The sequence below is a fragment of the Melopsittacus undulatus genome, chromosome 5, assembly GCF_012275295.1.
Source record: "Melopsittacus undulatus isolate bMelUnd1 chromosome 5, bMelUnd1.mat.Z, whole genome shotgun sequence".
Taxonomy (NCBI): domain Eukaryota; kingdom Metazoa; phylum Chordata; class Aves; order Psittaciformes; family Psittaculidae; genus Melopsittacus; species Melopsittacus undulatus.
Window position 1 is genome coordinate 34,176,647 of NC_047531.1, and position 24,970 is coordinate 34,201,616.

The window sequence follows — 24,970 nt, forward strand, 5'->3', positions numbered from 1 at the left end:
CCAGGAGAACTACTGATTTATTTCATCAGGAAAAATACACCAGGAAATAAAGCCATAACTTAATATATCTAAGTTAAATTAACTAATTTAGGTAAATGATTAGGTTGCAAAAAGGAAGTTATTAAATTATATATATGTATACATTAGAGAAGGGAGCAGGATACAATGCTTTGGATGTTCTTTGAATACCATTCCAGAAATGTCTCAAAGCATCAGACTCTCCAGTATAATCTTGCCAAGTAATTTGATTCACAAATGAGTATTTTATGACAGAAACTGGTTGGCTTTTTGAGGTATTATGGTTCCTAATATGACAAATATCTGAAAGTGAGACTTTTTATAAAGTAATCTGCACCAGCATAGAGCATTCTACAGTTAATGTTCAGTTTTGTTTTAAAGAAAGAAACCCACAAACTAAGCACAATCCTGCATTCTAATTTCAAAGTTCTTACAACTCTCTTACACCCTCAACTTGCTCTCTTTTAACCCTCCTTCCTCAAAGGCATTAAAAACATCACTTATATGTAGAAATTTAACATTCTAATCAATTACTTCTCATTTTTAGTGGCTGTGCACAAACAGATTTCTTTTACAGACAACTCTTACTCCAGAGTACAAAGGACACACTTCAGACCCCTGTAGTCCCAACATGTGTGGTTTCCTTGCACCGGGAAAGCCTGGAAGCGAGCTGCCTGGCCTGACGCCAACCCAAACCACGGTCAGTCTAAACACAGCGCCGGCAAACACTACTTTCTGACACTTCCCTGCTACTGGAGAGTATCCTTTAGCATTGAAACCTCGTCAGGGACTGAGATTTATAACATAACCTCCTTCATCTCATCTGTTCCCTCCAAGGACAAGTTTCTACCATCACAGCACAGAGAAATGTTTGTGTGCTATCATCTCATGTTACCTAGCTTTGACCTAATAAGAGAAGTTTACAGTTGCTGAATGCTCACAGAGATCTTCAAAATCAGCACACCAGGATGCTTTGCAGAGCTTTTCAGTCAGTTTTAGCTATTTAAATACTTTTTTCCTCAGTGTTTTGTCTGAAAAGTTAAAGATGACATGAACAGTTAAATTAAGAAGCAGGAGTATTTGAACCTGCAGACAATCATTTCTTTAGTCCAGATATGCTACTGGTTATGGATTTTATTCCCTTCTTTCAGGTTACCACAAATATGTAGGCATGCATTCTCCAATCAGCTTACCAAATGCAAGCTTTCATTTCAATGTGAAGTGAGTTTTTGCTCCACAATATTTATATTAGAAGGCACTGTCTGATTGTAACTATCTAATTCTCCTGGCTCAGTCTGTATTCTGCTCTTCCTGGAAAGCACAACATCCATAATGATCAGTGGTGGTTTGGCTAAAAGGAAAATGTTACCAGCTTGGACAGAGGGGCAGATCACACAGGGTGTTACCACCTCCAGGAATCTCTAAACCTATCAAGCCCTGCTGAACATAACAGGAGGTGACAGCACTCAGCATCTCTCAGGAGGTAAGCAGCATCCCGCAGAAACAGAAATCTGCTTTTCACACACACACACAAGATATGTTTCCTACAGAAAGCCTATGCCAGAAATCAATCTGCAATTTGAAAATCTTCAATATGAATAATGCTATTATTAATGCAACATCTTGAGGAGGTTCTGGGTTTTGAGCAAATTACTGAGATGGCAGATGAGAGGGGAATGTTTGATAAAGCATCCCAGGGAAGAAATTTCCTGAAAGTGGCATACAGAGCATTGCAGAAGTTAAAATAAGAAATAAGATATTCAGCCTGGTACTTCATCTGTCCTTTACAGAAACAGCAAGTGTTTGGCTCAAACATGTGGGACAAAATATTTTGTTGTCACACTTGCTAAGACCCTGTACTGCAGTTGCATTAATCCAGGGTCAGTTGCCTCTTCAGAGCGGAGAGCAGAACACAGTAATTTAAAACCTCCTTCTGCTACTTAAAGAAAATATCTCAAACACAGCTGAGAATTCAAATTTTCTTCAGTAAGTAGCCTATCTGGAACAAACAGGAAAGCAGTTTTCATGTGTGTTCCTGTACAAGCATCTGGTTTTCACACGGAGCAGTCAATTATGCTTACAAAAGCTCCAGTTCATCATGTCTGCTAGAAATACTGAACGCTAGATTGTCAGTCTATTATCGGCAGCTAACATGCTGTCACGGGGCATGGGCAAGGGAATACAGTAGACCCCTTTGGAAGCTTCTCCTATCACTAGTAATTCTAGATATTAATACAAATGTTAATATTAAAATTGACCCTAACATTTTTACTATAATTTAAACCATCCAAATTGTCTCTTCTCTGTTTAATGTCACAGTAAAGTAACCCTAGTGATGCCAAGAAGCAAGCAAAGAGCTGTCTTCAGTTATCTTACATTCATAGAATAGTTAGGGTTGGAAAGGACCTTAAAATCATCTAGTTCCAACCCCCCTGCCATGGGCAGGGACACCTCACACTAAACCATATCACCCAAGGCTTCATCCACCTGGCCTTTAACACCGCCAGGGATGGAGCATTCACAGCCTCCCTGGGCAACTCATTCCAGTGCCTCACCACCCTAACAGTAAAGAATTTCTTCCTTATATCCAATCTAAACCTCTGCTGTCTATGTTTCAACCCGTTACCCCTTGTCCTGTCACTACAATCCCTAATGAATAGTCCCTCACCAGCATCCCTGTAGGCCTCCTTCAGATACTGGAAGGCTGCTATGAGGTCTCCATGCAGCCTTCTCTTCTCCAGGCTGAACAGACACAACTTTCTCAGCTTGTCTTCTATTTGAGATGGGTGACCATGAATAGAGAAAACAAGAAAATTCAGCTACATTTTTGTCTATTTGCTGATATTTTGATACTATTTTCACACACTGTAGGGATTCTCCAGGTAGGTTATCTTTTGCAGGAAATCACTCTCACAGAAGGTCATAGAACATGAAAAATTAAATTGATTTAAAATAATCTATATAACTGTGGTAGGTGAAATTATGAAATACCGGTACACAGCACTGCACAATGAATCTGACAGTGAAGGAAAAAGAGAGAAAAGAGAACAAAACTGAATTTATGAGATGAACTCTGTAGAAAATAAACTGACCTTCTTTACATTTTTGTTTAAATCAACCAAGTTCAGCAGGAAGATATGGTCTTTAGCTCCAATCAGCAGCCGGCTCCTCTCCTCATCTAGCAGCAGGGTTCGAAAATCAAGCCCCTCAGCTGAGCCCAGGAATGGGATGCAGCTGTTTGAAAGTAGCAAGTCTGTGGGAAAAAGGAAAAAATCTTTATAATCAAAATGTTTACATATGACTCATTGGTGTCTTTTATAAATATATGCAACCAGCATGGAGTATGCTGGTGAGATAACTGCAGCCTTAGAGGATGTCTTTCCAGGGTCATAATAAAATTGCTGTTAATCTTGATTTTCTTTAGGGTTTTTTATTTCCAAATTGGGTGATATTTAATTTCAGAAAACTTCTTTCTGTATGAAATTTTCTTAATAAATTATCTCTAAGACATAAGTGAATTAGAAGTTCATCAGAACATAGAAACAAATATATATATAGATATAAATAACTCCTATGTTTAATAAAGTATAGGAATAAATAAGCATATATACATTAGTGTATATATATAAATAATATACATACATACAAGTAGATATAGTCAAGAAGAACTGGAAGAAGTTTGCAACCATAAGATATATAGGAAGTTCAATACGAGGTTCAATTTGTCCATTATCTGGTATTAAATTCTGGTGACAATATAGAGATTTGCTACAATTAAATTTTCAATTACTATAATTTCAATTGAGATCAGAATCAACAGACATTGAGCAGTATATCCCTAGGGCACAGTAATGAAATGAAGGCAATAGGGAGGCAGGTTAAGCAGAGCATCCAATAGCAACGCCTCTAAAATCTAGAGGTCTTTACTTTCCTTACAGAGGTGGCTGTGGATGGGTGTTTCTGCATCCTTGCCCTCTCTGCAGAACTTTTCCCTATTAAAAGCACAAATTTGACACTTAAGTTTTCCTATGATTTAATAGTGGCTTCCAATCTCTTCCAAAAGGTAATTAAGAAAAACATACTTCTCTATGAAACTAATGAAAGAATCTATGCTTCTTCTGTATAAATGCTAAAAACCTGCAAAGGAAAAAGCTCATAACTTTTTGTATAATGAATACTTTGTGGACTTAATTCAGGATGAAGGCACAAACACATAGAAAAAAGCACAACAAGAGTTTAGTCTTCTTGGGTAGTAACTAATTTGGGGAGAATGAAATTAAACATATGAATCAACTCTTCCACAAGCAAACTCTCCAAGCTAAACTATTCAGAAATCTTTGGACAGAAATGCAAATTCTGTGCTTAACTGAACATAAAATTATGGTTATTTCCACCTTCCTGGCAGTGGACAATGTATCCTTCCTGTTAGAGAAGCCAGAATTACAGCACAAGTTATTTACACTTCCTGATCATGATCAAAACCAGGGATAGTATTTTGCAGAGAAACTCCTGAATGAAATTAAAAGGGGGAAAAAAAAAATAAGCCAAAACACCAAAACAACCCCAAACCAAGCCAAAACTTTTTTATTCAAGGTCTCTCCCGAAGCACGTGACAGGCAAAGCAAAGATTAACCCCTATCACTGGCTAACAAACAGCACCATGGGAGAAAAAAATATTTTATCATTACTAATCTGACTACCTAACATATAATAATGACAATTCTTTTTGGCTCAGTCAGTTCTACTTAAGCTTGTGTGGTTTTGTCTGGCTCACTGCTGAATGTTGTTACGGTACAGTCTGAAAACAGATTGTCTTGTATTGCAGCTCCTATTCCCCTAGGTGAGATTTATTTGGCAGTACTTTGAAATTAAATCTTACTCCACATTGAAAAAATCAAATCCGACATTAAGAACTACATTACCTTACACCAGCACTGCCCTTTCTCACATATCTTTTCTGAAGGTAACATCAGGGGATTTTTCCTAAAGTAGTAACACTTTAAAAGACCTGCTTATTAATTAACAGCAAGATCACTTCAGAACAACTTAGGGTTATTATAGAATCATGCTAACCAAAGTCCCATCCAAACTAGTTTTTACACTAGAGCTGGCTGATGAATAGCTGGCTGAAGAACAGCCAAGCCAGTGTAATAAATAAATACAAATTTTAAAAGGAAAAAGAAATACCCTCAGAACACAAAAGATCTGAAGCTTTGCTCTCTCCATTAGTTTGCTATCACCCAAAAAGAAATAAAGATCTACTCCTCCTGACCCTCATCTTTACTGTGTTCTCTCTTAAAGGACAGCCACTTCTAGTGAAACTATTTGTTTCTTGTGTGTGATGTAGATGTTTCTTCATTAGATATTCTCTGTAGAAACCTCCTCCCTTCCTTTTTCTGTGACTGGAAATCCTTGTTAATGGTTATGACAGAGCTGTTTGCTAGGAAAAGGTTCTCTGGTGCTGATCACAGGTTTTAGCTCCCAGGGATTACTCAAATTCTTTTCAGCTGATTTCTAAAGTACAGCTGAGCACTGCTGGAGCACATAATTTCTGAGCAAACATCTTTCTCTTCTCCACCCATGACATAAGAGCTGGCTGCATTACTAGGTTATCTGCTTTACTGTATATAACAAAAGCTTTATAAATTCTGCACTCTATATTAAATCCCTATTTAACAGTTCTGTGTTCCGGTTAGTACATAGGATGGAGGTAAGACGAGGAATACAGGATCACAATATCTAATAATCAGTCATTCGTGTCATTAACACCAATAAACAGGAGAGATTATCATGAATTTCACGGGCTACTGTATTTCAACAATCCATATCACCCTGCTTCTTTTAAATCTCTTCTGATGACAAGCTTCCAGTTATATCACAGTGCTTACCCATGGGACATGAGTAAGACAGAGAATATGAGGGAAAATTCCTTCTCATCTCCAGCCACAGGAATCTGATCCAAGTAAGGATAAATGATACACTTGTGCAAATGCTCTAAAGCACTTTCACTGCTTAGAGTCATGCAGTCCATGGACCTTTGCAAGTGTGTTGGTCACCAAAAATATGTAGACATAATTCCCCACATACCTAAAAGGAGATGACCGGGTCTGTTCTCCACTTCTCATTTTCTTCCTATTCAGAAGGAATGATCTCTGTAATGACCATCCCAAATGGACATTTGTCATATTGTGCTTAACACTTCTTGTATTTCTCAGTAAAGAGCCACCTAGGACAGCTACAACAGGGAGGGAAAAAGCTGTCTCATGACTGAAGTGGCCAAGTGGGAACGAGCCCTGCCTGGTGCCTTGCACAATCATCTGTTTCACTGCATCATAAGGAAAGCACTTGTAAAATGTTCCAGATTGAAATGACAGCATTGAACACTGATTCCTTACTGATGCAAATGTCAACACAAGCTGCAAAGTGGTGAAAAATCAGGTTTGGTCAGTTATTTGCTAACTATTGAAAAGAGCTTGGAAAAAAGACCCTGAACACAGCCACTGGTAAGAGTAAAACTGAAACATGATCTGATAAAAAATGTCAAGTAAATATTAACAGAGAATTGATTAAATTACAGCCAAATAAATGATTGTTCTTACTCCAGAAAAGGAAAACAGTCCAATTTTATGGATTGAAATTGCCCTTTGGTGCTGTATATTTAATATCACCAGAGATATAATACTGGACAAAATTGCTATGAAAAGCACATTTGCCCAATGGTTTTCAATCTTAGAGAAAGCTGTTGATTTGAATTACTGCATCTCTGTAGCCAGGCTATTATAGAAAGAGCATTCTCACAATGCACAGAAACAAAGCTAGTTACAGGGATGGTTTTTCATGAATACATGTTCAGCGCTAAATTTACAGTGCGTATCTGCTGGTTTACTAAAAATTAAATACTTTATTTTCCAGTCTGGCAACTAAATGAATATTCAGCAAACTCCCTTTCTGGGTTAATATTTCACTTCTGAGTGGTGGAAGCTCGAATAGTGACTTTTATTCATTTAGAAAAGTATCTCAGTAGACTTGGCTCACAACAGCAAGATCATTTCTTACTTAAATAACCTCCAGCAGCAGAGCCATGGCATAAATGCTTTGAATGAGAAACTGTCATTCTGTTTTGATAATATGTCTTTACATTTATACAGCACATTTAGACTTCTTAGCCTCAAGTCACATATGTGGTGACTGTAAGCATGCAGCAACCTGGAACAACTCGGTCGAGACTCAGAATTGCCTTTGTGGCCAATCACTGATATTTTTGTAATGATAGGCCATGCCAAAAGTGGCAGAAAGGGAACTTCTCAACCTGTTTTGAAACATCTACATCTAATAACACATTTGAATAACTCTGAATTTAAAGGCTGTATACACATAATACTGTAATTTTTAGATACAGTGAAAAAAAACAAATGTCACATTATTTTCCTCTGGATGGGAGTAAGTCCTTTCATGTACTGGAAAATACCTGTGACAAATACATGGGTATTATGTTAATCCTCAACTAAACTTTTGCGATAAGGAATATCTATATAGCAAAAATACAGAAATTTACTTGATTACTAGAGTATTCCGAGTTTAAAAGATCTGCTTGATCCCAGATGTATTTGTACAAAAGCAAAGAGAATAGCTTCAGTCTACTACTAGTCTCTATGACATACTGCAAGAAGCAAGTTGTATTCTGTTTAGCTGCATCTCACCATGGACAATGATTGATTGTGTGTGTGATTTATTCTGCATGTCACATGGCTCTCATTGCTATACAAGGAATTTTATTTGGCCTGAAGGAAAATGTCATATTCATAGAATCATAGAATCAACTATATTGGAAAAGACCTTTAAGATTAAGTCCAACTGTTACTCCAGGATTGCCAAGTCCACCATTGTGGAACAGCAGAGCCTTTCCAAAAGCCTGTGTATTACTGGGAATACAGGAAATATGATTCCCTGCTTTTACAATATTGCTTCAAAATTTTGGTTCTCTTTCTGAGTAGCCCCCAAAACCACGTTTATACACCATTTTGGAGTTCAGTTGCTATGTTACTCTTTTAGGATGTAACTGTTCTCCAGAAAGGTATTGCAGTCAAGGAAGTTGACATTGGAAAAAAATCATAAATAATTAAAGTAGCTCAATTATGCACAATGCTCCTCAGACCTTCATTACAGACAACTGTAACTAAGCAATAGCTCTCTTGACGCAGAACTGTGAAGAGAATTTTTACACTGTTCATCAAGAAAAGACATATCATCTTATCTTCATATAGCTACTCCACCCATAAAGAAGAAAAAAAGGAGAAAAAAAAGAAGAACCAGCCTCATGCTGTGAGGTCTGATTTTCTTTTATAAGTAATGCTCATATGAAAAGATGTGCTTCTGCAAGATAAGCATTGAGAGTACTGCAGATTATTTAGTTCATCTATTGCTGAGCCGGGGTTATAATCAAGCTACAGTCCTATCTTTGTGTGATTCAATGTTTCTTAAATGTGCAAAACTGGTAATACTGTATAACAAAATAGGTAGTTGCTTACCTCCAAAAATGCACCCAGGTAAAGTATGAACTAAACAATTCTTGCTTATATTTATAAAAGTATATTTTAGTTGTGTTTTAGCTGCAAATAAATTCAAATAGTGAAAACAGCTGCACAAATAACCTGTAAAGTGTTATTACTGCTGAGATGATTAAAAGCTGCTTCGTGACCTCATGTTATTACTGAAAAAATGCAAAGGCCTATTTCATAAACTTCACAGAGCCAAACCAAACAATTAACTTTAGACAGCACAACTGGAAATGTATTGAGTGAAACAGCTGTTTTTCTGAAGAAGACCTAAGAGTGAGGATTTGCACAGGTTCCCTTTTCTTAAGTAGTTTATCTTTCTTGCAAAACTGCCAAAGTAAGCAAACTCACTGTTGTTTCCAAGGCAAAATTAAATCACTTTTTCTTCCAAGTGATACTGTGGATATTTAAGGAATATGCCTGACAAATGTAATTCAATAAAAATGATTGGCAAGCATATGAACTTTGGTGATGTATAGATAATGATTGGAATCTCATTATATATACCTGTCCATTAAGAATTCCCGGCACATTGACAAGCTTCAATAGTAAGCCCCTCTTTAAATGAAAAGCTGAACATACAAACAATGGATTCATCCTTCCTACTTCATCCCTTTCAATTGTCATGACCAAACATATCTTTTCTTCCTGCATTTCTCACAGGTCATCAGCCAGTGTAATGGGTAACTAATCTGAATCATTTAACTGAAATCTGTTTTCAACCACTTCAACCTTACTCAAATTTTCTTCAAAGTATTCCAACAGTGAGAGGATATTGCTCTCTAAGAGCATAAGATGTTTTCCTTATACCTTTCAGTGACCCGAGTTCCAAGCAACTGACAAAACCTCTACCTGTTCTGAGGCAGATGACTTATAAACTTACTTGTTCCTAAAACTATTCTGAAAACACACATTACTAACTCCATAGTTGCAAACAGCCTATTAATTTACTGACCCTCAAAACCAGAAGCTTTAAACGAACTATGCCACTCTCACTCTCTCTACCTAGAATCTCAATTCTCATATGCCTTGGAGCAACTCGAAATAATTTCATTCATGCCTTGGTTAACCATTTCCCAGCCTTTTGTCTCTCCCAATCTACCACCCAACCAAATACACAGAAAGCAAGAGAGTGATGATAGTCTTCAGCTGAAAATATCAGCAAAATCCTGTTTGACTGGCTTATTTTATAAAGCTGAGTTAAACTCACTGATTGTGAATCAGTTTTACTGCTCCAACTACTCTACTATCTCATCTCATAAACCTTGCAGCTACCTTTAAGTGTATAATCATATGATCTGTGATCAGAAAGTCATGAACCTCATGAAAGCATAGCTGTCAGGAATGACATGTGGAGATTTGTTTAAATTCTGAGGAAGAGGCAACACGAACAAAATGCACCGTTGATGGGTTGCACCTAGAAGATGTCTAGCATCAGAATTGTCTTGGAGATCTAGGACTTTTATTAACTTGCATGAATAAAAACACTCCACTCCAAAGCAATGGATTCTTTCTTTCCTGCTTTGGTGGAGATATGCACTTTGCAAGTACATCCAGGTGTTAAAAATGTAACATAGTGATCATATTTAGCACTTGAAGGCACATAGCTCCTCATCAAAGTATGGTTCATAAAATTATATGCAGTGCTATCCCTCCTTTCAAAACAAATTAGTCATATTACACTTGCCTTCAAAATAGCACCAACCCATTATTTTGGGCTTGACTTTGCTCAGAATAATGCAAAAATGGCTAGAGTGTTTTCAAGCACCTGTACCTGCAGTTTTTGATTAACTGCATCTTCAAGGCCAGGTTGGATGAAGCCTTGGGTGATATGGTTTAATGTGAGGTGTCCCTGCCCATGGCAGGGGGGTTGGAACTAAATGATCTTAAGGTCCTTTCCAACCCTAACTATTCTATGATTCTATGATTCAGAGAAACTTCTGAGAACATGATATTCTCTGGAGATGCACACAGCATCCTGAGGACAGACAGAGGAGCTTTTTGCTACAACTTGTAGCTTATATATCTGTGGCCAGATAAAACAACAGCAGGTTGTGCTATTTCTTCACCCTCATTATCAGGTAGCAGCTGTACATAACACGACACATTTTTAAATCCTTGGTCAGTTTTTGCTTTGTCAATGAAATTCCAGCATTAGGAAGTAAGATAAGTGGACTCTTCCACATTTGGAGCAAATGAGAACTTTGGTGTGGATTTCAGAGTCTGGAATTTAAACCTGTAAGGAGTTTTCTCAAGTAAATCTGAGGTATAATTGGCTACAGAAACTTGGATTTAGTTCGGCAGCTGCTCTGACACTACGGGTAGGTGCTGACAGATTCCTTTGAGACTCTGACTCACTTTACTCAAACCTGCTTACTCAGATTGTCCATCTGACACCAGTACTTGCTCCACTGAGCCTACAGCTGTTATATATGAAAGGCATCAGTTTTAAAATGGTCAGTTATCTTAATAATACTTTAACTTTTTTTCTCACCAAGTTCAAACATATTTGTCAGCTTCCTAATAAGCATGAAGTTTATAACAAAGTAGACAAAGCTTTCATGCTAAAAGATAAGAGACCTTGAACTGCAGTGCCATGAACAACTGTTGTAATAAGTGTCAGATGGCACAGACCTGAAAAACACATTGACACTAACAGCCTTGGGAAAGATACTGAGAGCATAAGCTATTCCTGAAGAAGGCGAGTTGACTGCAAATGAGAGTCAATACCAAACAGATTTACTTTCTTAGTTACTTCATTAGTGCCTCTATTTTCAAGAAAAAAAAACCAGATTTGTTGCCTATCATTGCTATTTTTGAAAACTATTTGCAGTTTCCACACTAGTGTAATCAGAACCTACACACCAGTTATAACTAGTTTCCATAACCAACACAGATTTTTATGGAAATATTCAAAAGGTGTACATCCCACCCTTTCCCTCCCTCTGCATGCTCCACAGACACATATCCCACTTGCACTTGCATCAAAACTTGGAGGCAGACCCCCAGTTTAACCACTGGGACCTGCAACAGTTTCATCAGCTGAGGATCTACACCTGAATATATAGCAAGAAGCCATGGTGGCCATTCTTCTCTTCAAGTATGGGACCAGAGTCCTCACAAGCTATATGATCAGGATGTAAAGCTAAATGAGATATAAAAAGTCCTAACTACTAACAGCGTATATTCTTGCCAAAGAGTCTGATGAGAGCTGGAGCTGGTGCAAGACAAAGGGCAGACACATGCGACTGGGAGCAGATGAGGGAGGAAAGAAGTGGTTATATGTATTCTGGGGAAAAGGGAGGAGGGAGGGAGATGTCCTCCTTCCAGAAGCTGCACATTGTTATGTTGGCTCAGCTGGTGTGAAACCATGTCTGAGAGAGCCTGTAAGATCTCTTAAGTGCAGATGGTCCTTGAACACCCTTCCCACAGCCCCTCTGAGGGCAAGGAAGTTTCTCATAACTGGTTTCAAAAACCTCTTCTGGTTTGTCAACTCAACCAAGCCAGGTTCAGATGGGCACAGCAGATACAGTAAAAGAGGTGAAACCAGGTCTGGGAAACAATAACCAGCTCACCAGCATGACCTGCTTCACAGGGAGCAAAAGCAGCATTTGGCGGGGCTGCAGGGGCTGTGGTGGGAGAATTGCCTGCACAGGAAAGGAGGAAAAGGGCAGGACCTCTGTGAGCAGATTTACCTGCCAGTGGAACAGATATTTCCGCTGCTGGCAGCAAACCTGCTTTAAGAGGTTCCTGCTTGCTCTCCCCACGTGTAACTGCTTGTTCCTGTCCCCGCAGCGGGGTTCCCTCTCTGACATGGGTCAGATAATCTTTCTTTCCCATGCTCTGAACGAGGAACGAGAACTTTTATAATGACAGTGGGGACATTAATACTTTAGCTATTTCTACCATCCTGACTGCTGGTTGAGTTCACATGGGAAAAATTAATAGCCCTGCTCTACATTGCTGCAGAAGTGCAGTACAGAGATACAATACTATAGGGAAATACTGTTAAGCCACTATTTGGGGTAGCTGCATAGTATAGACATCCTCTAAGAAAATGCAGTTTAAATGTACAGAAATACTATTTTCAGGAAACTTCAAAGATTTTCCAGTTTTCCCGATGTATTTTTATTCAACTGTAGCAAGGTAACTCAATTGGGTAATATGAAGGTAGGTTTTCAATATAATTTTGTACTGGCAATAGCGAAGGACCTCTTTGAACAAGGAAAACAAACTCAATTCACATTATAATAGTTTGGACTAGCACAATAATCTCCTATGGCAAAGTGGTACACTTTCTGATATTGACAGGAGATAAGTTCCTATGAAGTCACTGAATAGCTGCATTAATTCCATTATATGTTGGAGCTGGCTTCGCAACTTCTGTCACATTCAGAATCCCACATACAGATGTGCAGGTGGACCCAACATCTGCCTTGTAGACCTAGGCAACATTGTGATAGAACAGTACTAACTAAAAATTATAGGGCAAGAGATATTATAGATGTGTGTTTGCAAAAGGTAGCTATGTGCAACATCATCATTACCTCAATCCTAAGCATATAATCTATTATTTAATATTGAAGGGGGTGAATTTTTTTAACTATTAATATTTACATTTATTTATCCATTTTGGGGCAACAGTGGGTGTCCCAGAATGCTGCTGTGTTACACGTATAGTGAGAAATATTTTTCAAAGACATCCAGGGTGCACAGATGATGCAGAGGGAGTTGTAAAGCTGTCCCAGAGTTGTCAGATAAGTTGCGCATAAAGTTTCAGTGCCTTCAGTAACCTCTTAGCCATCAAACTCTATGGCACAACCCAGAACACTTCTCGGTGACAGACAGAATTTAGATCACAAAGGAGAAGCCCTTTTTCTCAAATTAGTGGGAAAAAGGGAACCTTTGTCACTCCCACCCTTGTCTAAATGTCTCTGTTTAACCACAGTGAGCCAATCCCTCTTTCTCTGATAGAGCTCTGGTGTGATAAAGGAAATTTTGTCTATGTCTCTTTCTGACATCTCTTTGTGAATTTATCTCTGACTTTGACTACAGAACAGATACCCCCTGCACCCCTCAGCCCTTCTGTGAGGAACTCATCTATAAATGGAGCAGCAGAAATGGGGTGGGAGGAAAGGGAAATAGAATGTGACTCGAGGACCTGCGCTGCAGCCACAGATGTCCACTGCTAGACATGCACTGATGTCAAGAAGATCATGCCCTTAAATTAGGGCATAGAAAGAGAGCAAAGTTGGGATCTTTGAAACTACTATGAATAGGATTTGCTTTACAAATGTCTTTAGTAAAGTGCAATTAGACAAATATTTTTGAAAGTACCCTCTTCGAAGCTGATGCCACTGATCGTATATCTTCCCCACATTCTTCTTCTAGGCAAGTAGTTTTCTCATGTTGTCTCATCCTCCTTTTTACAAGGGACCAATCACTCTTCCCAAAGTCTTGCCAAGAAAGAAAAAAACCAAGTCTTTGTTTTTTTCTCTCATCTTCTGAGATTTAATCAAGTGAACATTCAGCAGAATAGTCTGGTATTTTGTGAACACAATTCTTTTTTTATCCAATTGAGGCTCTTTTGTGATCAAGAAAAAAAGACAACTGTTGTGAGCTACAGGCTGTTTACACTGTTAAGAGGTTGATACGGGTCAGTTCTCTAAGGTTATTCTTAGTTCAACTGCTATGTAAACTGTTGATGTCACTGACGGGAGGCTGCTCTCCAGGACATTATATATATGATAATTATACGACAGAAAATGCAACATATAGTTGGATCTGACCTCCAAGTTCACTAGTTTAAAAAAGGAAAAAAATGTCTGTAAGAAACTTTCTGGTTTTCCCGTTACTAAAATGTAATAAATGCTTTCAAGTTTATACTTAGTCTATAGCATATACAAGAGTCTTTCTTCACATGGACAGCAAATGCCCATCCATCTTTAACCTAGGGTGGATTGTAAGTCTCAACGTTCTCTGTCTCCAGAAAGCCTTTTTGAGAAAAAACAGGCAAAAATCTATCTCATAACTAGACAATCGTCTGAAGCCTGAATCTGAACTCTCATATAAATATTTTATGTTATTCTAAAAGGAATCTCAGATTGATTTTTCTGAGAAATCAGAAATCATCAAAAATAAAGAAAACAACAAAAAGGGTATTCAAGAAAAGCAGCACTTCCTCCATCAGCACATTTTCCTTGATTTTCATAGACATTCAGAATTACAGCTGCTGATATTACCACAAAAGCACGTATTTACTGACTTCTTCCTCTTCCTGTAGGGCAAGCACAGCTGCTGAAATGCAAGCTCATTTCTATGCTTTTTTGTACATCATCAGTTTACCACGTTCCAACCATTCATAGTTGTGCAACACCCTCATTGGAGTAGTGGGATTACCACAGTGTCACAGACAGTTTTAATGAGTCTCATGGAGCTATACAATTGTAACTATAATTTATATGCATAATTAAATGATGCATGACAGGGAAACAAGCCAGCTTTACTGAAACAGAACAAACTAACTGCTCTGATGCAACAGTTAAGCATCTCATCAGTTATAAAACGAAACAGGTTTAAAGCAAAAATCATTTAGAAAACAGGATGCTTGACATTGTAAAGTAGCATGTTCAAAGGATCATTTTTAGAACATTAAGGAAATGTACTAATCCAGTCAAGTTTTCAGAAGAATTCCTGGCACCAAAACTTTATCCTCTGTTTGCTTTTTCACCATGTTGCAAGAATGGATAGTTCTTAGGGGAAAGAAAATAATGTGTGCAAAGCACTGCATGAAGCTAAACAATCTTTAAACATGGTTAATTTCCATGTGGTGCTGATGATTTAGCACTGTCATCCTTCAACAGAGAGAAAGTATCACATGTCTTTAGTTTACGTATTTAAGATGAAAAAAGCGAGGAGTGGAAATTTGATCCTGCTTCAATTTACTCCAGTAGCAAAACTCTTGCCATGACTGTAGTGGGAGTGAGACTGTATCTTAATTCATTCAATGTGAAGAAGAAACAATCAGCTGAAATAATGTTTGTGTTTATTAGATTTAAATTACTGCCATAGTTCTTTTTAACAGTGTTAAGTAAATCCTGTTGTATAAGCCAAAGTTTGCCTTCATCTTGCCTTTTCCTATGTGATCTGTCACAATGCAGGATCCTGGTCTTCTGACCAAATCACCACTGGTCACAGCAAGTGTGGCTCGCTTTTAGGGCATGGCTGCGATCCTGTATAGGAATGATATAAGTTTGTGGACGTCAATGTGGATATGTCACTGGTGACAATCTCCAAACCTGGGCTGGGGCATGCCCCCCAAACAAGAAAACAGGGTGCACACTTCAAACAAATGTATTATTTGAGTGCACAGATTGCTTCTAACATGTCAATGAAAAGTGTCAAAGTAAAGTGAAGCAATAGGCTTAAACCTGCAATTAGGATTTTGCACTTTTACTGGAAAATCTAGGATAGTCACAAATTGGAAAAGGTTGATTATTTTTTCTTTTCCTACAGGGCAATCAACCTTTATGTCTGGTTATTCTCTGCCTCTCACTATAAAGTAGAACCTGGAAACACACACAAAAAATCTGTAGAGATGTACCTGTCAATATATTGGGAAAGACTACTACCCAGAAGAGAGACAGCATTTGTCACCTGACATTCCTTTTCTTCTCCCTACTCTCTGCAGGAGCAGTTTCCTAGACCTCAGCTGAGGTGTGCTGGGCTGAAGCTGTGAGATGAAGTAACTGCAGGGCAAAGCCCTGCTTGCTTCCAGCAATCCTGCCTGAGCAAATGCTCAGCTGTTCTGGGAAGATGATATTATGCCATCCTATAAACACATTGCACTTGGAAAGGGATGAAACCTTCCCTTCAAAGACAACATCTTCAGCAGCCAAATGAACACATATGTGTGACCAAGTGCTCAGAGCTGCCTGATGTGGCCAATTTTGGCCAGTTTTCCATGAATAAGGAAAAGGGCCCCCTATTATCTTCTCATGGAGTCTTAATTCCAAAGAATGGAGATGCCAGGACTTGTCAATGATATGACTGTAACATTTTTATGGGAACTGGCAAGACAGTTCATTTCTCCTACACCTTATTCTCAGAAACACTGAAGTTATTTTGGCTGGCATACCTGGTGGGGGAGGAGGGAAGGTGAGCTTAATTCTGACAACTGTATTAGTTGTGACTTCTGTTCTGCTGTTATCAGCAACAAAAATATGATTTAATTATGACAAGCACTACCTGAACCATATACAACGCAAAAGTGTGAAAACAAAGCAGTAACTTTTTTCTTGTTATTTGTGGAAAAGGAAAAACAGTCATGTGTTTCCCCCCCCCCCCAAAAAAAAATAAAAAGGCAAGAGAAGGTACAATAAAGTCTGATATTCTCTTTCCTTTGGCTTTTCAGTTCCATCACAGCTCTCCAAATTAAGATTTATATGCCATTTTGTCTGCTGTTGATTTTTTCCCCCTACAGGGATATAGGTGGATAAGTCTGGATAGGAAACTATATCCCTCAAGCCAAACTGAAAGGTTTATAAAGTTGCTAATAAAAGTTTGGGTCAGGGCCTACATATCAATCATCCACTCATTGTCTTTTTAAATGAGCTCAGGCATTTTCCCAACCGCTCCCAGCAGGTCTCTGCCACTATTTTAAACTAAGATTTCAGTGATTTCTTTTTTCCCTGTGCTGACCTCAATAATTTTTCTCTCTCCCCTTCCTTACCTGCCAACTGCATTCATCAGGATTTTGCCAAAGACTATATGCTTTTGAAGTTGAGAGGAATTCACTAATTGTGAGTGTCAAAACCACAACAAATGCCACTACCATATGGTATATGTTGCTATTGGGAATTATCTCAAAAGGCCTAGCTGTGAAAAGCCTGGCTGTATGTAAGGAGGGTTTTATTGCTAACTTTCATAACTCATGTCAGGTTGTTTGGTTTCTGTATTCATTGGCTTAAATGAGTGCAACTGTTTCCTGAATTTATAAAAATGTTGTCAAGATCCCTTAATCTCTCTTCCTCTGAATCTCTCTCCCTATGAATCTCTCTCACACAAACAACATTAAAACACATGCATACACAACAGAATAGCACACACAGTGGCACACGAATCTAAATAGTATATCCTCATGCTTACTCAATAAATTCCTGTGTTAAGCTCATGATAAACATATCATAACCTCTAATGAAGGTTTTACAGACTCCTGTCCCATCGTACCACCCTGAGTATAATTCTGCAAAGCATAGAAAGATCTAAGTTTGAAAAACGGAGAGCAGAATTAGCTGCTTGATGGGCTGCTGACATAACTAAACTGGACATTATTTCCTTTAACTAAACAATACAGTATCAGGGATGTATCTATGTGCCTTGTAAACACTGGAAGTGAGCTGTACACTCAAAGCAAAAAGAAAGATGATTTCTATAAAAAGTTGTCCACCAATACATAAATATATCTGTATTTAAACCCCTCAGACAGTCACATTCTCAACAAGAAGTACACAGGAGGTTAAGAAATTCCTCAGAAAAACATGCTTTTGTGATCCAAAGATGGAAGAAGAAAGAAAAAAACATTTCAAGAGTTTCATATACCAACTTAGTGATAAGGGAATTACAACAATAAAATGTCAGTGCCATTTGAAACACTTGGGCAGCTCTCAACTGTCCCTGATGTTCTACAAAGGTGTGGGTGTCCTCCACACTCCAAATCATACCCACTGCCACATGTGAATGTTTCCAGTGTTTCAAGTAGCACTAGAAGCCAATGTTTAGGCAATGACTCCTGCTTCATTTACATATAATATACTAATACCCTCTTGGAGAAAACTGAAATAATGTGTTACAACCCCAGTTTTATTTCACAGACATGTACCCTTCCATCCAAAAAAGATAATTTAATTGTGTCCTTAGGAAGAATTCATCTATTTTTAAGCCCCCTATCATGTGTTTCTTGGAACTCTAGGGACAGTGTTTCACTTTCCTAGTTAATAATAAAAATCAATTGCTGGCAATATCACATCAAAACAAAAACGGTGGAATCAGAGAAACTACCCAAAAGTTTACCTTTGTAGGAAAGCTTAAGTCTTGGGATATTTTGTTTTGATGTTCCAGTGACTGGAAGGAACAGCATCACTAAAGATAACAAGCTGCAGGCATGTGGTACTTGGAAAGATCTCATTCTGCTCTCTTCTTCTGTATCTTCTTTTGCACTACAGTGAAGTATCTCCCCACTTTGCAAACAATCCAAATTTAATCTGGAAGAAAAAAGAAAACATCTGTAGATTTTTTTGCACTATTATATAAATAATAATTCTGAAAACAAGCCAGACCTATCTTTAAAGAGTAGCTCATTTAATACATTTGCTAAAAAAGTAATTTCCTCTAGTATAAATCAAAATATTGTAAATATCTTTAATACCAAACTTATGCAATTTCAGGTTGGAAAAACACGTAAACCTCTCAAACACGAATGTCTAGCACAGCTGAAGTTTAAGCAAAAATTATATTAATGCACTATCCATAAAAAGAACATTTGCCATTAAAAAGTGACCATGAAAGTTTTTAGTTCATACTGCTTCATTGTATATCTTAATGTTTTATAACTCTGTCTTTATCTCAGTACAACAGCTATTGTATGTTTATGCTATGACTAGAATAAGCTGTACTATCTCAGATATCATGGGTGTACAAGCTGAGCTAACAGTGAGTACATACCCATCATAAACTTTCATAAATAAACTAAGAAAATTGGATAAAGCAAGAAGTTGTGTTTAGTTTTAATAGAGAAAAAAGTCAAGGCAGCTGAAGGATTTAAATGCTCTTTCAGGATGATATTTCCAGCCGAATAACTGCCTCAATTCACCAACAAGATGTCTTATAAACTTTAATGAGTGGTTCACACTGGGGTCAATAGGCTGATATGGGACTTCGTTAGCATAGTGTGCAACTAAGCCAACTTTGCAACACTTTTCACTTACTAACAGTCATTCATATTCTATAAATCTTAAAGTGTTTTACAAATGAAAGTAATTATCACTGTCCTTATATTCCCTATGCAAAAAGAGAGTCATAAAACTGCAGTGAACCTACTTCCTCAAGGTCACACAGCCACCACAGTAGTTGAATACAAAGCAGCAACAGCAGTCCTGGTGTCCTGTTTGTACCCAGTTGTAAGAGATCCCTTTTGCCCAATAACTCCACTTTTGCATATTAAAATTATTTCAAATAGCATCCTGTGTTCTGAAGGCAGAATTTGATGGTTAATAAATCACAGAGATGAGGGTATGAAAATATTTGCGAGATCATCCCCCCTGCGAGTGCATGATACCAGAGGTCAAGGGAGACAGTGAAATGACAAATGTCAGCGTTTGAGTAACGCTGTAAATCAGGGAGTAAGGAAATGTTATGGTTAATGGTGAGATTAATGGCTCATGACTTGCCATGAAAATTCTTTTCTGAAAGGTACTGAAACAGACTGATTAAAAGAGTAATCCTAGTGCCCACATAAGTCAGCACTTCCATGGACATCAAGGGGAAAGCTCTTTGTGAGCCTAGGAGAGTCACATCACAGAGCACAGCCCCGGAGCCTCTCCGGCAGTCTGGCACTTAATGCTCACTGCAGCACTGCTGCCAAAGCACCTCTGTTAGCTGCAGAGGCATCCAGAATCAATTTAGCACCTCATGATGCAGGCTGTACATCCTTCCTGGCATGAAGGGACTGGAAAGAAGACACTTTCTCTTCTCTCTGTCAGAGGAAACCTCTCTCAGAGGAAGCTGGAGCTCTCTGAGCCTCAAGACTTTCTGTCAATAGCAAGAGACAAAGGAGTGTGCAGGAAGGGCATGAGAGGGAAAGAGAGAGAAGGAAACAATTTGTAAAACCCCCAAAGCATCATTCCTATTGCAGAACACTGAGCTTCTGTCTTCTCAATCCCTTCTTCAATGCTCATATTCAGCTTCCTAATGAACTAGTGTAACTTAGCTGGTTTTTGGACAAGTGTCACTACATATTCATGAGAAGACTTGGAAAGAAAACAAAAAAACCATGAAATGCCTTTGGTTCATCTTTCCTTTACCTTTATTAAAATATAAAATCTTGAGGAAGGCCCTCACTTCTTCCATGCCAATACATCTATTTGTGTTTGGACTATGAAGGCCTGATATCAACTAGACTGCTACAGGATTTTATCACCTTAATGAGATTTATTTGGGAGGGAAAAAGGATAAAAGAAAGGAAGTGAAGAAGAGGAGGACTATGTTAAGACAAAAGGCACCATCCTATATTAAGACAAGAGGCACCAGCCCTCTTCATCTTCAGTGGGATGATAGAGACAAACCATAATTCAAAATCAGCAATTAAGAGGAAGTCATTCACTGCAAGTATGTTGAGAAGTCATGGCTTAAGGGTCTGGGCCTCAGCCAATAGGGAACTCATCAGACGATTTGGGGCTTATTTTCTTGAGGCAAAGCACAGTGAAGAAACAGGACTAAATTTGCCAATTACAGAAAAAAAGAGTTACTTGAACACACCGTCATTTAGGTAATTAATTGAGGATGAGCACCAAACTCGTCTCTTTGGCCATACAACACAACCTCATTTTTTCATGTAGTGTTCTTTTGTTTATGGAAACCTTTCTTCTTCTTCTTCTGTTATTTTTGGGTTTGTTTTTTTTTTTTTAGTTTTTAACTTTAATCTTTTATTTGAATAACGCCTGTGAAAAAACATTTGCTTTAATTCCTGAGACAAGGTGGTTAGTTTACCCTGGAGACAGCTGCACTGTGAGCTTAAGCCAACCCCGTCTTGTACTAGATCCATTGCAATCTGGCCAGATTGTCACATATATTTTTAGTTTATTATAATCTTCTAACACAGTTCTAGCTTCCACACAAAGTCCTTCCAGCAGCCTAATGACTAGCTCAGGTTAATGAACTTCAGACCAACTAACTGGCCATTAATCTTCAGGAAATATCCTTCCTCTTTGTAACATATGCAATGTCAATCAGTGTCCTCTGCTGAAAACAGCCATAGTCACGCTGCTCAGAAGTAATCAGACCCATGAACAGAAATAAAATATAAAGCCTAAAAGCAAATCTAACTCCCTTGTTCTTTCCTCCTCTCAAAAGTAAGAAGAGCTTGTCAGAGGAGGAAAAAATATTGTTTCCTTTAGCTCTTCAATACTTCTGCTAAGCACCAGCACACTCTAAAACTTCCTCATTGTGAAGAAACCCAAAACTAATGAGGAAAAAGAGCTTGAAAACAAAAAACCCAATGAGGCTAAAACTGCTTTCCCACCTTGGCTTCAGCTAGGAAATATGTGCACTGTGTTAATTATCACCTGTGAGACCGACTGGGAAAGGAAGCTATGCATACACCTCGCTGAAATACTGGTATTCCCAGTGGAAAAAAAAATGAGCTTTTATTTGCCCCTCATGGAGGTGGAAGGCACAATGCTAAAGGTGGGGCTGAGAAGCCTGGCTCCATCCTGCTAGGACCTCCTTGCGGGGCTTGTAAATTCATAATGGACTATAGGTTAAACCTGCCAGAAGGCAAAATGTAGATCTGCCACCTTGCCAGAGAGAAGGGGCTGGATGTAACTGGCACATACATGGTATCACGTCCCTGAAATGAGGTGTCACCTCCCTGCAATTGGTCAGATTTAGTGAAGCCTATAAAACAGATTGCTCCGTAGCTACTGTCTGAAACAGGGAAACCTGGAGCCAATTTACTAAACATAATTTATTCCAGGCCCTTTGTTGCAATAAACAGAGCTCTTCAGCCTTCTCAGACCACAGACAGTAGGGAGCTCTGTGCTCATGGGAATTTTTTCTGATCCTTCAGTTCAAACATATCTAAATCTCACATTCACAAGTACTGTGTAGGTTTTCAGCTTCTCCTGGCGTCATGAAGTCCAGAGCTGGAAGGACTGTGACCCATTCTCAAACACACACAATTTTTTAACAGTAGTTCACGTAACTCTCAATGTGATTCCATAACAAAAACCTATACGGAACTGGAGTATAATTTAAAACCTGTCTCCAGCACTAGCTCTCTAAGGCTATTAAGAATTTTGTACTCCAACAAAGATGACAATGAAAACAGCCTGCATACAGGAAAAGTGATTAACCAAATGGTATAGCACAGTTATATTGATTTCAATAGCAACATTGCAAATTACAGCTACTGAAAATCCAGAGCAACTTTTGAGTTGGCTCATGATGATTTAAAAAAGCTGGAATAGAACAGAAATATTTCTGATAGTCATGATGGTCTGATAAGCAGGCTGAAGAAGTTACCTAGCTCATTTAATCTCAACATATAAACTACTGTGTCTGATGCTGGAATTTTACTTTCTTCTCATCTACCTGTGTCTGAGATCTTGGGGTTTATTTTTCCATGAAGTGAGAAGAGAGTAAAAGATGTCCCTTGCAGACATCAACCATGTAGCCTGTTAGACAAACATACTGCTTTAAAAGATTTAAAACTAATTAGCTGCAAAAAGAAACAGAAAGGACCCCACCTACAATTCTATTTTATTGAAAGGTACGTTATCCTTTTGCTCATATCATACATGTACTCAATATATGTGTATGATATGAGCATAAAAATTTAAAACATATTACTTTAACTACAAATATATAGATATATGTTTCCAATGTATTTACCTCTAGATGTCTCACCTCCAAATTATCACACATATTCCAAAAGAGAAGTATCTATGGTTGTCTACAGTGTATTTCAAAACTATAATCATGAGCTGGATATTCAATATTCTGTGTTAAAGTAGAAGAGTATGTGAGTCAAATTGATAACTCATAAAATAAAATAGACTAAAAATAAAATTACATCTCCAGGCTTACTTGAAAGTCTTAAATTACTTCTTAAATAACAAAGATATTCATCCAGAGCACACTGAAACAATGTTCCTTTTCCCCTTAGACAGATGGTCTGTTGATATACTGCCCAGCAGAGGAGGCTTTTCTCTTCATCGTGAAATCTCAGTTTAAAGCTAACTCCATCCAAGGGCTAGTAAATGGTATTATTCATCACTGTTCTCCCATTTATTAAGTAACTTTTGTGCTGTTTATAGTGCAGCAAATGTTCTTTTCCATGTTCTCTCTTTTATAAAGGGTGATCAGTATTACATCACTTCCCAACAAAGATTACTAAATAAAAAGACAATAGTACAATCTAAAAAAAATAAGCCTACAGTAGGTGATTTTTTAGTTTGTTTTGATTAAATCTTTGAGTTTAGTAGATTTGGTTTAGATAAGGTTTTGTCATGAAGCAGACTTTGTTGTTAAATACCCAGGTGAAAAGTAAAAACTCATATGAAGCATAACCCAGCTTATAATAAGTTTTACAAAGCTTCACAGGCTTTACCTTCACTGAGCTCCTCACAGGATTAATATCCTATCCATTCAACCCCAGTAATTTGTAGGCAAGAAAAATCTCTGTTCTAATTCCCACTTGAGAAGAGCCAAATAGAATAAAGAAAAATGAAGGGACTGAGAGTCAAGGGGGATACAACTGAAGGAACAGAGTCAGAAAATAACCCTTGTTTTTATTACAGACAATCATCTGATAATAAAGCTCTCCAATGGATAGAAAATATATTTGAGGATTACATTGGAATTTTAGTTCATTAAGCTAAACTCAAGCAGAAGCAAAAATAGTGACTATGGAAGTGAAACATGAGAGAAGAATGAACTCACTTATTTGGTTTATTTTTTATAGCTTTCTTCATCTTTCTGAAATCCACTGATGGGAGCATTTCTAAAAGGCATATAGTCTGTTTGGAGATGAATACTGGTAAGAATGGATAACCTTTCTAGAGGAGTCTGTCACATTGCTATGAAGAGCTTATCTGACCATGAAATTTACTATCAGGCACCTAAAATTATACACATAGGAAACGAGCACTTTATCACCAAAAGATACCAGGATATTTTTCAGGTCAGAGTCAGTGGGGTCAGGATTACATGCAAAGATTTCCCTTAGACATAGAAGCACTCCTTTCAGAATGTGGCAGATAGCCGTGCACACAGAAGTTATATATCACTAGAAACAGTGATTCTGAGAAGTTTTATCTGTGGCATTGAATCTTTTGGACATAAAATGCATAAACCCAAGACTGATGATAAAACAAATGCCTCTAACTCTAATTCTTGGACACTGTATCTCCTTCAGAAAAAGAAAAAAAAAAAGACCTGTAGTTTTACATTCTATAGCCTGTTTCTCAAACACAATGTCTACTGACCAAGAAAAAGGGTGAGATGGAAAGCAACTTCTCAGTTGATAATAATATTGCAAGGAGGATGTAGGCAAACAAATAAAATGTCCCACCAGTCAGATGGACAACTGAAATCTTTCACACATGGATACTTACATGCCT

The 24,970-nt window shown here is 37.9% G+C and overlaps 1 protein-coding gene across 2 annotated transcripts in view; it reads right to left on the reverse strand.

Annotated features, from left to right (window-relative positions):
• The window catches only part of SEMA3D (semaphorin 3D), a 139,733-nt gene that overhangs the window by 77,611 nt on the left and 37,152 nt on the right, over nt 1–24,970 (reverse strand). For both annotated transcript variants that reach the window (XM_005148376.3, XM_031048311.2), the window contains exons 2-3: nt 18,645–18,835; nt 3,111–3,271 (exon numbers count right to left, since the gene is read on the reverse strand). In XM_005148376.3, the coding sequence (XP_005148433.1) occupies nt 3,111–3,271; nt 18,645–18,759 (276 nt within the window). In that variant the 5' untranslated portion in view covers nt 18,760–18,835. The remainder of the gene's footprint in view (nt 1–3,110; nt 3,272–18,644; nt 18,836–24,970) is intronic.